The 13302-nt window shown below is 43.2% G+C and overlaps 2 protein-coding genes across 40 annotated transcripts in view; one reads left to right on the top strand and one right to left on the bottom strand.

Annotated features, from left to right (window-relative positions):
• INTS13 (integrator complex subunit 13) overlaps window positions 1-9253 on the top strand; it is a 31740-nt gene extending 22487 nt beyond the window's left edge. For 12 of the 27 annotated variants that reach the window (XM_089304720.1, XM_070049529.2, XM_089304718.1 and 9 more), the window contains 7 exons: window positions 2689-2867; window positions 3820-3990; window positions 4270-4424; window positions 4724-4954; window positions 6782-6921; window positions 7680-7815; window positions 8895-9253. In XM_089304720.1, coding sequence (XP_089160846.1) covers window positions 2689-2867; window positions 3820-3990; window positions 4270-4424; window positions 4724-4954; window positions 6782-6921; window positions 7680-7815; window positions 8895-8934 — 1052 coding nt within the window. In that variant the 3' untranslated portion in view covers window positions 8935-9253. The remainder of the gene's footprint in view (window positions 1-2688; window positions 2868-3819; window positions 3991-4269; window positions 4425-4723; window positions 4955-6781; window positions 6922-7679; window positions 7816-8894) is intronic. The other 15 variants (XR_016213631.1, XR_016213627.1, XR_016213633.1 and 12 more) reach the window with 3 other exon arrangements.
• LOC149124757 (uncharacterized) overlaps window positions 4970-13302 on the bottom strand; it is a 44224-nt gene continuing 35891 nt past the window's right edge. For 7 of the 13 annotated variants that reach the window (XR_016213642.1, XR_016213646.1, XR_016213641.1 and 4 more), the window contains exon 5: window positions 8732-12874. Coding sequence is in view for 3 of the 13 variants with exons in the window: in XM_089304727.1 (XP_089160853.1) it covers window positions 6032-6229 (198 nt within the window). In the remaining 10 variants the exon portion in view is untranslated. Of the gene's footprint in view, window positions 6230-8731; window positions 12875-13302 lie in introns of those variants that run through there. The other 6 variants (XR_016213644.1, XM_089304727.1, XM_089304726.1 and 3 more) reach the window with 2 other exon arrangements.

Here is a 13302-nt window from a genome sequence, read left to right as displayed (position 1 = left end):
TTGGTCTACTTGAAACGAGCATGGGGCCAGCACCGTGGCTCACTTGGTTAACCCTCCGCGCCTCTCCCATATGGGCACCGGGTTCTAGTCCTGATTGCTCCTCTTCCAGTCCAGCTCTCTGCTGTGGCCCGGGAGGGCAGTGGAGGATGGCCCAGGTGCTTGGGCTCCTGCACCCGCATGGGAGACCAGGAGGAAGCACCTGGCTCCTGGCTTCGGATTGGCACAGCGCCGCCCATAGCAGCCAGTTGGTGGTGAACCAACGGAAGGAAGACCTTTCTCTCTGTCTCTCTCTCCACTGTCTAACTCTATCTGTCAAATGAAATTTAAAAAAAAAAAAAAAAAAAAGGAAAGAAAGAAACAAGAGCAACAGAGAGAAACAGATCCTCCATCTGCTGGCTCATTCCACAAGTGCCTGGAACAGTCAGTACTGGGCCAGGCTGATGCCAAGAGCCAGGAACTCCATCTTGGTTTCCCATATGGATGGCAGGGACCCAGGCACTTGAAATGTCAGTCACTGCTTCCCAGGATGCATTAGCAGGGAGCTGGATTGGACGTCGAGCAGCTGGAACTCTAACTGGCACTCTCATGGGATGCAGGTTTCCCAAGCAGCAGCTAAACTCAGTGTGCCATAATGCCCACCCCATACCTTTAGCACAAATACAGTTTCTTTGTTAAGATTTATTTATTTATTTGGAAAGCAGAATTAAAAAGAGAGGAAGAAATATATACAGAGAGGTCTTCCATTCACTGGTTCACTCCCCCAGATGGCTGCAACAGCTGAAGCCGGGCCAATCTGAAGCCAGGAGCCAGGAGCTTGTTCTGGGTCTCCCACGTGGGTGCACGGGCCCAAACACTTGAGCCATCTTCCACCGCTTTCCCAGGCACATATGCAGGGAGCTGGATTGGAAGTGGAGCAGCCAGAGCTCTAACTGGCGTCCATATGGGATGCTGGCATTGCAGGCGGCAGCTTAACCCACTGTGCCACAGCTCTGGCCTTATTTACTTACTAAGATTCGTTTACAGGACTGGCGCTATGGTCTAGCACCTGAAGCTGCTGCCTGCAGTGCTGGCATCCCATATGGGTACCGGTTCGAGTCCTGGCTGCTCCTCTTCCCATCCAGCTCTCCTATGGCCTGGGAAGGCAGTGGACCCCTGCAGCCTGATGGAAGACCTGAAGAAGTTCCTGGCTTCCGCCTTCAGAGCAGCTCAGTTCTGGCCGTTGCAGCTATTTGGGGAGTTGAACCAGCAGATAGAAGACACCTCTCTCTCTTTTTCACTCTCTTTCTCTCGTTCTCTGCCTGTGCCTCTCTGTAACTGCCTTTAAGTAAATAAATAAATCTTAAAAAAAAAAAAAAAAAATTTGTTTATTTGAAAGGCAAAGTGACAGGGAGAGGGAGGAGAGATAACTTCCATCCTTTGGCTCACTCCCCAAATGGCCCTAATGGCCAGGGCTGAGCCAGGCCAAAGCTAGGAACCTGGGACTCCATCAAGATCTCCCATGTGGATGGCAGGTGAGTAGGTACCTAGACCATTATCTGCTGCTTTCCCAAGCACATTAGCAGGGAACTGGATTGGAAGAGCAAGGGCTACAAGTGTCCACACAGGTGGTGCCTTAACCCCCTATGCCACAATGCCAGCCCCACAGATAAATTCATTCTTAATATTACATCATATGCTTCTTACATGTGACCTCAAAGCTGCGGTTTCCTTGTGTGAAAATTTTTGCAAGTCTAAATTTCTCTATTCTGTCTACTAAGCCGGAATTTTATCTCCTCTGGTAGTATTATATCAACTAGATTTTGTGACCATCGATTTAATGAGTCAGTGTGGGTGGTGTTGGTACAGTGAGTTTACTGTGACTTGGATTCCCCAGATCTTACATAGGAGTGCTAGTTAAGTCCTAATTCCTCCGCTTCCTCTCCAGCTTTATGCTAATGTACCTAGGAAGGCAGCAGATGATGGCCCAAGTACTTAGATTCCTACATGAGAGACCTGGATGGAATTCTTGACTCCTGGCTTCTTCCCCAACTGTGGTAGGGATTTAGGGAGTGAAGAAGCAGATGAAAGATCTTTCTGTCCCTCTCTGTCTCTTCCTGTTGTTACTCTGCCTTTTAAATCAATGGAATAATACTTTTCTTAAAAAAATTTGTTTAGAGTCAATGTATCTTTATTGTAAGGTTAATTTCATTGTTATATTTGAGTACACTGTGGTTATGAGCCCAAGTTAAATCCATAGTAACAACATTTGGGCCAGAGAAATAGTAGTTTCAGTGACAGTCTAATGAGGAGGTGTTGTAGAAGTGAATTGAGTATGAGGCTTCTCCCCTGTGTTTTGTAGCCTTGATAACCTTGAGGTTATCCAGGAGCTGTCTCATTTTCGTTTCTAATGTCCAGGGAAAAGATTTTCTATGAACTTGATTGAATTAGCCATATAAGCAAGCCCATTATACCAGAGACCCCTGTAATTGTTTTTCGGAAACTCTGTGTATCACCTATATAATCTTGGAGTAATTAAAAAAAAGCAAAGGCTAGAATCCAGATTTTTAAGAATTGAAATGTTGATATACTAAATTAATACTGGTTGAGATACGGGAGTTAATGAATACAATGAACAACTCTGGACATAAATCTTCAGGGAATATGTAAGAGCCCTTTTGATTACTGACGATCTAATCTTGTTTTTGACAGGTCGTTCTGTTTTATTGGAACAACCGCGAAAGTCAGGTTCTAAGGTCATTAGTCACATGCTTAGTAGCCATGGAGGAGAGATTTTTTTGCACGTCCTTAGCAGTTCTCGGTCCATTCTAGAAGACCCGCCTTCAATTAGTGAAGGATGTGGAGGAAGAGTTACTGACTACCGGATTACAGTAAGATTCTACTATCTACACATTCTGTTCTTAGTCTGTCATCATTCAGCTCATAGTCATTGAGTGCTGGTTATATGCCGAGATCCAGGAAATAAAGGTTTGGAAGAGATGGGTTATGATTTTGATTAGGTGAATTTGCTGTAATAATTGTTCAAAAAATGTATTTATCACTATATAGTCTTCCTTATTATGCTACCTGGAAGATTCTGGATTATATCAACACACTGAAAATATAGGAAAATTGGTTAATATTTTAAGTAGAACTTAATTTTCCTAGTAACTTAAAAGGTAAACAGAAACTTGGATATTTGGGTTGTTGCTATTTTGAAATAAAAGGCTTTTGTGTTATTTTAACAGATACACCAGTAAATTATGTCTCTTTTCAGTATAAATAGTATTGTTGTGATTTTAGCTTCTGATTCTCCTTCCCCTCTTTCATATTTGGTATTTCCATGACTATTTTTGTAAGGAGAAAGCTAATCAGTGCCAGTGTTCATTGTAGAAAATGTAGAGAATAAAGACATCTAAAAAACCACATAAAAACCTGTAAATTACCTGTAATTCATCATTTGAAGGTACCCACCATTTGATGTTGTGTCAAGGCAGTTGTGCAGTGAGCAAGTTGATCTTCGAATGTGATTAGCTCATTCTTTTACCTGAAATAGAAAAGAGTTGAATATAGGAATTAAAAAACTCGCGCATTCCTTGGTTTTTAAAAAGGGTTAGAAAGTGCCTTGAGTGTCTGTGTCTAAGCTTTCTTCATCTCCGTTGTACAGGAGCTGATAGGGTTTCAAGTTCAGAAACAAGGGGATAACAGTAGTGAGGGGAGGGGAGCTGGGAGAGGAAATGCTGCAGATCACAGGACAGAAGACAGAGGGAAGCAGACTTTTGCATGTCTCCACCTGAACCACTAGAAAGAGTTTCTAATTTTATCTTATTTGGTTATCATTAGGATTTTGGTGAATTTATGAGGGAAAACAGATTAACTCCTTTTCTAGACCCCAGATATAAAATCGATGGAAGTCTCGAGGTACCTTTGGAACGGGCAAAAGATCAGTTAGAAAAACACACCCGCTACTGGCCCATGATTATTTCACAGACCACCATTTTCAACATGCAAGCGGTGAGTGTTCAGTTGTCTCAGCCTTTCTTCTAGGTTAGTTACATATTCTTAAAGAAACATGAGGAAATCGGTAATTTATACCATTTCTCAAGCCAAGAATGAAATGTGTGAGCTTGCTACAGTAAGAATTACTAATTGAAAACTGTGAAGGGATAGTTCCAGATGCCCTCGGCGTTGGGACCTATAAAATCAGCTGTTAGAGCAAGTTCTGCCTAGATGCTTTGATAGTTGTTTTTCAAGACAGATTTTCTTTTTTCTTTTAAAAAAAAAATCTAACAGGTAGTCCCATTAGCCAGTGTTATTGTGAAAGAATCTTTGACAGAAGAAGATGTGTTAAACTGTCAAAAAACAATATACAACTTAGTTGATATGGAAAGAAAAAATGATCCTCTGCCTATTTCCACAGTTGGTACAAGGGGAAAGGGCCCTAAAAGGTAGGTTTTTTTTTCCCCTTTCTTTCTATATTTCCCATTTATATGATATATGTTGTTTTTTAGGGTAACTTACTCCTTACGCAAATTATATATGAGGGTGTGCACATATACATGCTTATGATGCAGGTGAAATAATGTAGGATAGCAGAAGTGGATACCTTGTAGTTTGGAATTCCATCATAACTATGAAGGGGAAAGAAGTCTTTGTTTCATGATTTCCTTTCACGTCACCCATAGCAGGTGACACTGCACTGTGACTGAGCATGTTTCTAAGGGGGCCATCTCACCCTTCACTGCAGAGATGAACAGTACCGTATCATGTGGAACGAATTGGAGACCCTCGTCAGGGCCCACATCAGCAACTCAGAGAAACATCAGAGAGTCTTGGAATGTCTGATGGCGTGTAGGAGCAAACCCCCGGAGGAGGAAGAACGGAAGAAACGAGGGCGAAAGAGGGAGGACAAAGAGGACAAATCTGAGAAAGCAGTGAAGGATTACGAACAGGAAAAGCCTTGGCAAGATTCCGAAAGGTGACCTCCTGGCACTCATAGCACACCCTGGTGCCCCTGCGTCTCACATCTGAAAACAGCACATCCAGACACCCAAACTCCACTTAGCACGTGGCACTCACTGCTTAGCTATACTCTTGTCATCCTTGCAATCTAGATTTCTCTTGAGCATGAAAAGGTATTATGAGTTTTGACAGCTGGGACAAAAATGATGTCAGTTTATCCTAATTAACGTAAGAAAATCCATACCTGACATGTGTCTCATTCTGTGCTTTATGTGTTACAAATTCCAAAGATGTAACCTTAGTCATTTGTAGAGTAAATATTTGTTGAATGCCTGTGATATGCCAGGCATCCGGCACAGGATCTCTGCCCCAGACAGTGTTGGGTTGAGATAGGCAAGTAAATCAGTTACCGCAGCACAGTGTGGAAGGTACTGTTATAAAATGAGACACAGGAGCCCTTCAGGACACACAGGAAGAGTGAACAGTCCTACTTCTTTTGCTTTAAGATTTTTTTTTATTTGAAAGGAAAAATTATGGGGGCCACAGGGGGATAGATAGAGAGGTCCTCCATCCTCTGGTTCACTCCCGCAATGGATAGAGCTGGGTGGGTCCCATGCAAGGAATCTCCTCCAGGTCTCACATGTGGGTGCTGGGGCCCAAGCACTTGGGCCATCCCTCACTGCTTTCCCAGGCATATTAGCAGGGAGCCAGACCAGAGGTAGAGCAGCCGGGACCTGAACCAGCCCCCCACTGTAGGTGGTGACTTAACCCAGTATGCCACAGCACTGGCCCTGCAATCCTACTTCTGAAGACATGCCTCAGCCGTACACCCGCTTCCCTTAGTTTGTGATTTGTATAGTGATGTCAAGGTTAAATTTGAAAAAACAAAAAGTTATAAAGGCTTATAAATAAAAATACCATATATAACATACCAGCTGGCTACATTTATAACTCCTTGCCAGAAATCAGGTGAATAGCTGAGTCACTATTATACTGTAATTGAATTAAGTTCCTTAAAAACAACACAGAACTTTTTATTATAGAAAATTCCAGACATATAACAGTAGAGTAAATAGGTACCCCTTGTCCACCGTCAGAAGCTGCAGTTCATGGCAGATCTTGTTTCATGTTTTCCATCTGCACTTCCCTCACCACCACCCGCACAGAAGTCTTCAGAAGCTAGTTCTGGAAATCCTGTCATTTCATGGGTAAACACGTAGCACCCTTCTCTTGGACTGTAGAAGTCCACTTCTTCCTTAGAGCTACTGAGTTTCTCCCCCAGAATTGGCCACTGTGGGAAGAGACAGAAGGAATTCAGATTCAGATCTCAGTAAGCTTAAGTACACCTCTGAATGTACTGGAATGGTTTTCCTTCCCTGAAGAGACTCAATAAAAACTTCAAGTTAAGCTCCTAACTTGTGGAACATAAGTATATTTCCACCGTACATAGACCAAAGATACAACACATAACCCCCAAACTTCTTAAACCTGCTTGGAATTTGAAATAGTGTTTTGTACTTATCTTCAAGTTAAAATTGTGAAATTTATTCAGAAAATCCTTTATTTCTCATCTTTTTAATTTTAGTTTGTTTTCCTTTATCTTTTGATATTTTACTGCAGACTAATTTCTGAACTATTTCAATATCATTATGAAAGAAAAGGGGAAAATGTTTACTTTATTAAATTCCCTTAACTGCTTTTAGATTGAAGTTGCTGAGTAGTCCCAAGGTCTGTTTTGTGTGCTCAGCTATCTTGTAAAAAGAATGATATAGACAGTTTAATTATTGAACCATTTTTGAACTTCAAGTATTTAAACTACATTTCCTTTTTTGTCCTCTAAAAGATTAAAAGGCATCTTAGAACGTGGAAAAGAAGAGCTGGCTGAGGCTGAGATCATAAAAGATTCGCCTGATTCCCCAGAACCTCCCAACAAGAAGCCCCTGGTAGAAATGGATGAAGCTCCTCAAGTGGAAAAGTCCAAAGGTAGAGCCGTGACCACTGTGCTTGGGACACGTTCCCCGGCTGTGCTGTTTTGTGCAGGGTCACTTCATGTTGTGTGGATGAGGAAGACCTCCTCACTGCTCCTGGATTTTATTTAGGAGATTGTCTGTTTATAGCTTTAAAACATATGGGCAGTGAATATTTCTCATTATTTAAAAAAAAACAGTGTCATACATCCAGCAAGGGAACCTTTGTAAAATAACTAACATCTGTGTTTTGAAGTGTTCCCCACATGGTGAGGTTATTTTGCATCACCTCTGAACCTAAATTTCTGCTGGGTCCTGGATTTCTGTTGTGGTTGGGCAGAGAATGCCTAGATGATCAGCTCCCAGCAAGAACTGTGGACTCTGGAGCCTCACGCAGGTTTTCCTGGCAGAAACACTGCAGACACAGCTGCATTTCTGCCTCTGGAGGGAGTGGGCGGCCTGTGTGGCCCCTCACTGCAGGGACAGCGCCGGGGACGCCTGCAGGCAGACTCCTCTGGTCTCCGCCTAATGCCCGTGTGTCTCCGTCACTGCTCTGGCCACACATCCTGACTGTGTTGCTGTCATCGCCCCAGGCCATGGGCGTACTTTACCTTGGGTCACTTGAGTCCTAGCGAGTTACCAAACTCACAGGTGGTCTCAGGGACCAAATTACGTGTAAAAGAAAGATGATATTGCCTAATTATTGTTAAATTTGTAAATTTTGAGGTGATAAATTATTCTGCCTTTTTTCTCTTCTTTCATGTACACCACCAGGGCCAGTGTCCTTACTCTCCTTGTGGAGTAATAGAATCAATACTGCCAATTCCAGAAAGCACCAGGAGTTTGCTGGGCGACTGAACTCTGTGAATAACAGAGCTGAGTTATATCAACATCTTAAAGAAGAAAATGGGTGAGTGTTCTTTATTGTGCAAACTGGTTCTGTTAGTGCTGTGTAACATCTTAATGACATGACTTCTTCGTCATGTTCAGCAGTCTTGTGTTTTCACCTACATGAAAGGCAGAGTGACAGAGACACAGGCACATCCATCCGCTGGTTCACTCCTCGGATGCCCACAGTAGGCAGGGCTGGGAGCCTGGAACTCCATCCGGGTCTCCCACGTGGGTGGAAGGGATCCAGGTACCTAGGCCATCACCTGCTGCCCCCCAGGCACAGTAGCAGAAGGGGATCAGAAGCAGCGTAGCTGGGACGCAGACTCACACGCCGGTATGGGATGTGGGCATCCCAGCATGGCTTAATCTGCTGTGCCACAGCACCCAGCACAGCAGTTTTGTGTTGCTGGTGCTAGGAACAGGTGCATGTTACCTATCAGGAGAAGAAAAGTTGACTTCTTTAATTTCGATACTTGCAAAATGGCTCATTACGTTGATTGTATCCCTGAAAGTATTTACTCTTTAGAGCATACCCTTCTTCCCCCAGTGCTTAGGAAGCATCATAGAAGGAAAAAAGAATTACAGAAAGCATTTAGTGCACAATACTAATACTGTCTAGAATACTCAGAGAAAGTATTCCCCTAGTAAGTATAAAGTATGAAGGTACTGCTTATAATAGAGTAAGTCTCAAGTCTGATTATTTTGTTTGAATCTACATTTTAGTAAACATTCTCTACAAATATACTGGCAAGGAATTTCTTCAGTTATGTAAAAGGAAGTAAATCCTTGGCTAAATGGTAGAGGCTGTTTTCTCAGTTTGCCTTGGAGAGGGAGAGTGGGGCCCTAAAAGCGTGGCTGCCTCTGTCATTGACCTTGGGCACACCACTGTGTCTCACGGGGCCTCCGCTTTCCCTCTTCTATAAACGAGCTCGGGCTAAGGAGAGGAATCCTAACAGCCCATCCTTTCCTAAAGTGCTGAAGTCTTCTGTCCCAGCAGTGTGTCACAGTACAGTTTTCATGTAAAGATAATTTGGGAGGAAAACCATGAATGCTTAATGTTTTATTTTACCCACTCCGTTTTTTCCTCCTGTTTTTCAGAATGGAGACAACAGAAAATGGCAAAGCCAGCCGGCAGTGAAGAATGATTTGAGCAACTAAATTTAGTATAATGCATAAATATTTTGGGTGGAATTTGATATAAGTACTTTTACAGCAAGATTATATAGTTATGTTGCCTGGACCGGTTTTTACATTTTTAAAATATTTGAACTAATTAACTTTTTGTACTAATTATAAAATTGGCACATAAGTCAAAAATATACATTTGAGATTTGTCCTCCCAAATCACACAGGTTTATTTTATGGTAAAAGGTGTTCTCTCTGGAAGTGTTTTTTAAAAAAAAATTCTTAGGCTTCTCTTTGCCAAATAAAATAAATAAAATACCTGAAATACAAAATAGAATATATTTTCTTCGCTTTTTTTTTTTTCTTAAAGATTTATTTATTTGAAAGGCAGAGACAGAGAAAGAGAAGTCTTCCATCCACTGGTTCATTCCCCAGATCACCACCACGGCCAGCGCTGAGCTCATCCGAAGCCAGGAGCCAGGAGGTTCTTCTGGTTCTCCCACACGGGTGCAGAGGCCCAAACACTTGGGCCATCTTCTGCTGCTCTCCTAGGCCACAGCAGAGCCTTAGATTGGAAGTGGAGCAGCTGGCGCCCATATGGAAAGCCAGTGCTGCAGGTGCCAGGGTCACCCACTACACCATAGCGCCAGCCCCGAGTATACTTTCTGAAGATGACACTCATTTAACAATTGAAAATAACCTTTAGAAATTTTTAAAAAGCTTGATCTGAGTTTAGATGAGATTTGCAATTCTGAAATACAAATTCTTGCTGACTAATCTGCATCATATGTAATTCTTTTCCCCAAAAAAAGTGTTGGTTTTGTTGATTTTAAATTATCTTGCATGCATGCAGGCAAGTGTATCCATTTAGAAGCAAAATTTTAAGGTAAACTGATATTTACTTGTATTGGATAATACTGCTTTTTCTTTCTGCTGACATTTATAACTATTCACCCTTTGTATTCAGAGAGCATGAAGGAGGTTTCGTCACAACCTAAGGGGAAAGGAAAGTCACTAGGGCACTTGTTGTGATGCTTGGCTGGAATCTTCATCTGCTGCCCATTTCTCAGAGGGGTTTCGTGAGTCTTCCTGTTCTGAAGAAACAGGCTATGTCCACGTTAAGTGCCGATTCTAGGTTTGTCATTTTTTCCTGGAGTGTTTATGAGAGAAGAGGAATGCTCTGTGTTCAAGTACACACAGTCAGTATTTTCTGCTAAAGAAAGGAACTGGTGTTTAAGCAGGGGTTCAGCAGGCTCCCACATCCACCCGGTGACACTTCCATTGCTCTCCGAGATCTTTGAATGTCCGCCTCACCCCTGCCGAGGGTCCAGTGTGAGGACGTTCTGGTCCAGAGCCGTGTGGGGATGAATTACGCTGTGAGGAACAGGTGCGTTTTCAGTTATATTGAGGGACTGTTGACTCAGAGCTCTTTTACGGTGATAACTGAACTATCAAGAAAAATTTTTACACCCCCCCCTTTTTTTTAAAAAAGATATTATGTATTTGAGGGAGCTGCAGGCAGAGAAAGGGAAAGACAGAGAAAGGTCCTCCATCCACTGGTTCAGGCTCCAAATGGCCGGAGCTGGGCCAGTTAGGAGCCAGGAGCTTCCTCTGGGTCTCCCATGCCAGCTGCAGGGGCCCGAGCACTTGTTGCTTTCCCAGGCCATTACAGAGAGCTGGACTGGAAGTGGAACAGCTGGGATACAAACTGGCGCCCATGTGGGATGCCGGCACTGCAAGTCAAGACTTATCCTACTGTGCCACTGCACTGGCCCTTACAGTCCCGTTATTATCACATGATGTGTTTGACCAAGTATTATACAGAATCACAAGTACTGTGTGATTTTATTCCAGAAAGTTCCAGTGCGTTTAAATATTGTTCAGAGTCAACGATAGGCATACATGCAACCTTTATTACAACCCTGTATACAATTACTGATAAGTGTGTTGATTGGCATTGGTGTTTCACGTAAGTATTAGCAGTCAGCCTGGCTCTTCTGTCTGGGATGATGACTGATCCAGCACTGACAAACCGAGCAGACTGTGCTGCAGAACATCTGTGACAAAGCCGAGCTGTCCCCTAGTCCCTGTTTACCTTTATACCAAGAAGGCCGTCAAAGCAACACAGTCCACACCTGGCAGGTGCCCTGCAGACTTGGGGGGGTTTGTGCTGTGAGGTCTCAAGTTCAGAGGTTGTCCAGGATGGAAAAACCATGTCAGCAAGGCCTGTGGTGGTTTCATGTGTGCTAAGGGTGTCTGTGACAGGACCCAGGACACTTTTCTTACCAAGGAGCAGAAAATCGGTGTGAAAGAGGGGAAGTTAGAAGCACAAGGTCAGAAAGCTCAATTGCAAAATGCATTTCTGAGTAATTTTTAAAAATCCAAAGAAAATCGGGAATCAGCCTGAACGAAGGACAAAATGGAGGTTGCTTTCTGAGGTGCTGAGTTTGCTGCTGCGTTATTTCTGGCACGTGGCAGTTACCATCGGGTGCACACGTGGGGAGAACAGGCATCCCAGTGCTCATGTGGTTAGATGGGTGCTGCTGGAGAGCAAACCTAGAAATTCCATATTATTAAGATTTGAGGCATCGAGCCGGCGCTGCGGCTCACTAGGCTAATCCTCCGTCTTGCGGCGCCGGCACACCGGGTTCTAGTCCCGGTCGGGGCGCCGGATTCTGTCCCGGTTGCCCCTCTTCCAGGCCAGCTCTCTGCTGTGGCCAGGGAGTGCAGTGGAGGATGGCCCAAGTGCTTGGGCCCTGCACCCCATGGGAGACCAGGAGAAGCACCTGGCTCCTGCCTTCGGATCAGCGTGGTGCACTGGCTGCAGCACGCCGGCCGCAGCGGCCATTGGAGGGTGAACCAACGGCAAAGGGAGACCTTCTCTCTGTCTCTCTCTCTGTCCACTCTGCCTGTCAAAAAATAAAAAAAAATAAAGATTTGAGGCATTGGACTTCATGTAGGAAGCTCTAGGATCTTATACTTTACCAAGTTTGAGTTCATTGAGATCTCTGTTTCACTAATGAAAATGAATACATGAGATTGGACCATAGAAAATTACCATTTTTATCCACAAAATATAATTGAACATTAGCAATTTCATGTGATTCAGTCTGTTTATTTGTCTTTACATCCTATTTGAAATGAAATTCAGCAGGTTGTGTATATTGAAAAGTTTCAACTAGAGGAAGGTGCAAACAGTGTCTAATTAGAAATGTTGCTGTTACATTTTAAAAGAATTCCACAACTTTTCTGAATCTTGAAAAGATTGATGGAAGCAGAGGTGATATTAAATACCCCATAATTGTTTCTTAGTAGCAGTTGGGTAGAAAACAATAAACTATTTAGAATATTGAAAGAGAATACTGTTGTAAAATACAACAGCCCTCTGTCTCTGCAGGTTTAACCAAGCTCAGATGTATTTTTTTTATTTCACCTGTGTTAAGCATGTATAGCATTTTCTTGTCATTGTTTCCTGCCCAGTACAGTATAGCAAGTATTTATAAAGCATTTACATTGCATTAGGTATTATAAGTAACCTAGAGAAGGTTTAAAGTATACAGGAGGGTATATGTAGGCTGTCTGTAAATACTGTATTATGTAAGTATTTGCTATCAGAACTGCAGCATCCATGGGTTTTGGTATTCCACAACCAATGCCACACCACAACTGAGGATGTCACAATAAAACCCAAGTCCAGGGACAAGCCTGGGGGACCATGGTGAGTGGGATATAAAAAAGAAGGAAAAGCAGGTCAGAGAGGCAGGAGTGAAGCAGCACTGGGAGACAGAAGGCTGCGACCTGCTTCTGGATGAATCGTCAGGAGCGCTGTACGACTTCCGTATCCACGGTGTGGTGGGAGCGGAAGCTCCATCATTGTTGAGTGCTGCTTGACTGAAGCTCGAAGTAGAAGATGGTGTGTGTTGTCAGCTGTTTCAGAGGAAAGGAGTCCTGGCCTGTGGGATACGTGATAGAACAGACTTGAGGCAAGGTTTGTTGTTTTTATCAGTGTGATGAGCTTGTGAGCTGAAGTACAATGAAGAGGCAGATTCCCTAACCTAATTCTTTGCTCATGCCTACCAGAACCTTAACCCATTGCAGTATTTATTGTTCATCATTCCTTTCTGCCTTGCATTGTCGTGAGAGCCTTGGATGAGCAGTTGACAGCACTGTTGCTGGTGCCAGTGGTGAGACTGCCATAGTGGATGAGCCATGAAACCTCTTTGTCTATAGTATCAGCCTGTGTGACGATTTTACAGTTGACTCTGGACTTCCCAGGGGCAGGGGAAGTGGATAGAATTAATTTGTAGGATGTGATAAATCAACACCAAGGGTGAATTATTGCCTGTCTTGACATTTAAAGTCTGCAATTGCTTATTTTTAT

This window comes from Oryctolagus cuniculus, chromosome 9, assembly GCF_051225735.1.
Source record: "Oryctolagus cuniculus isolate XC-2025 breed Fujian yellow rabbit chromosome 9, ASM5122573v1, whole genome shotgun sequence".
NCBI lineage: Eukaryota > Metazoa > Chordata > Mammalia > Lagomorpha > Leporidae > Oryctolagus > Oryctolagus cuniculus.
The sequence above is the reverse complement of the archived record's forward strand: the minus strand, read 5'-3'. Positions and strand labels throughout refer to the sequence as shown.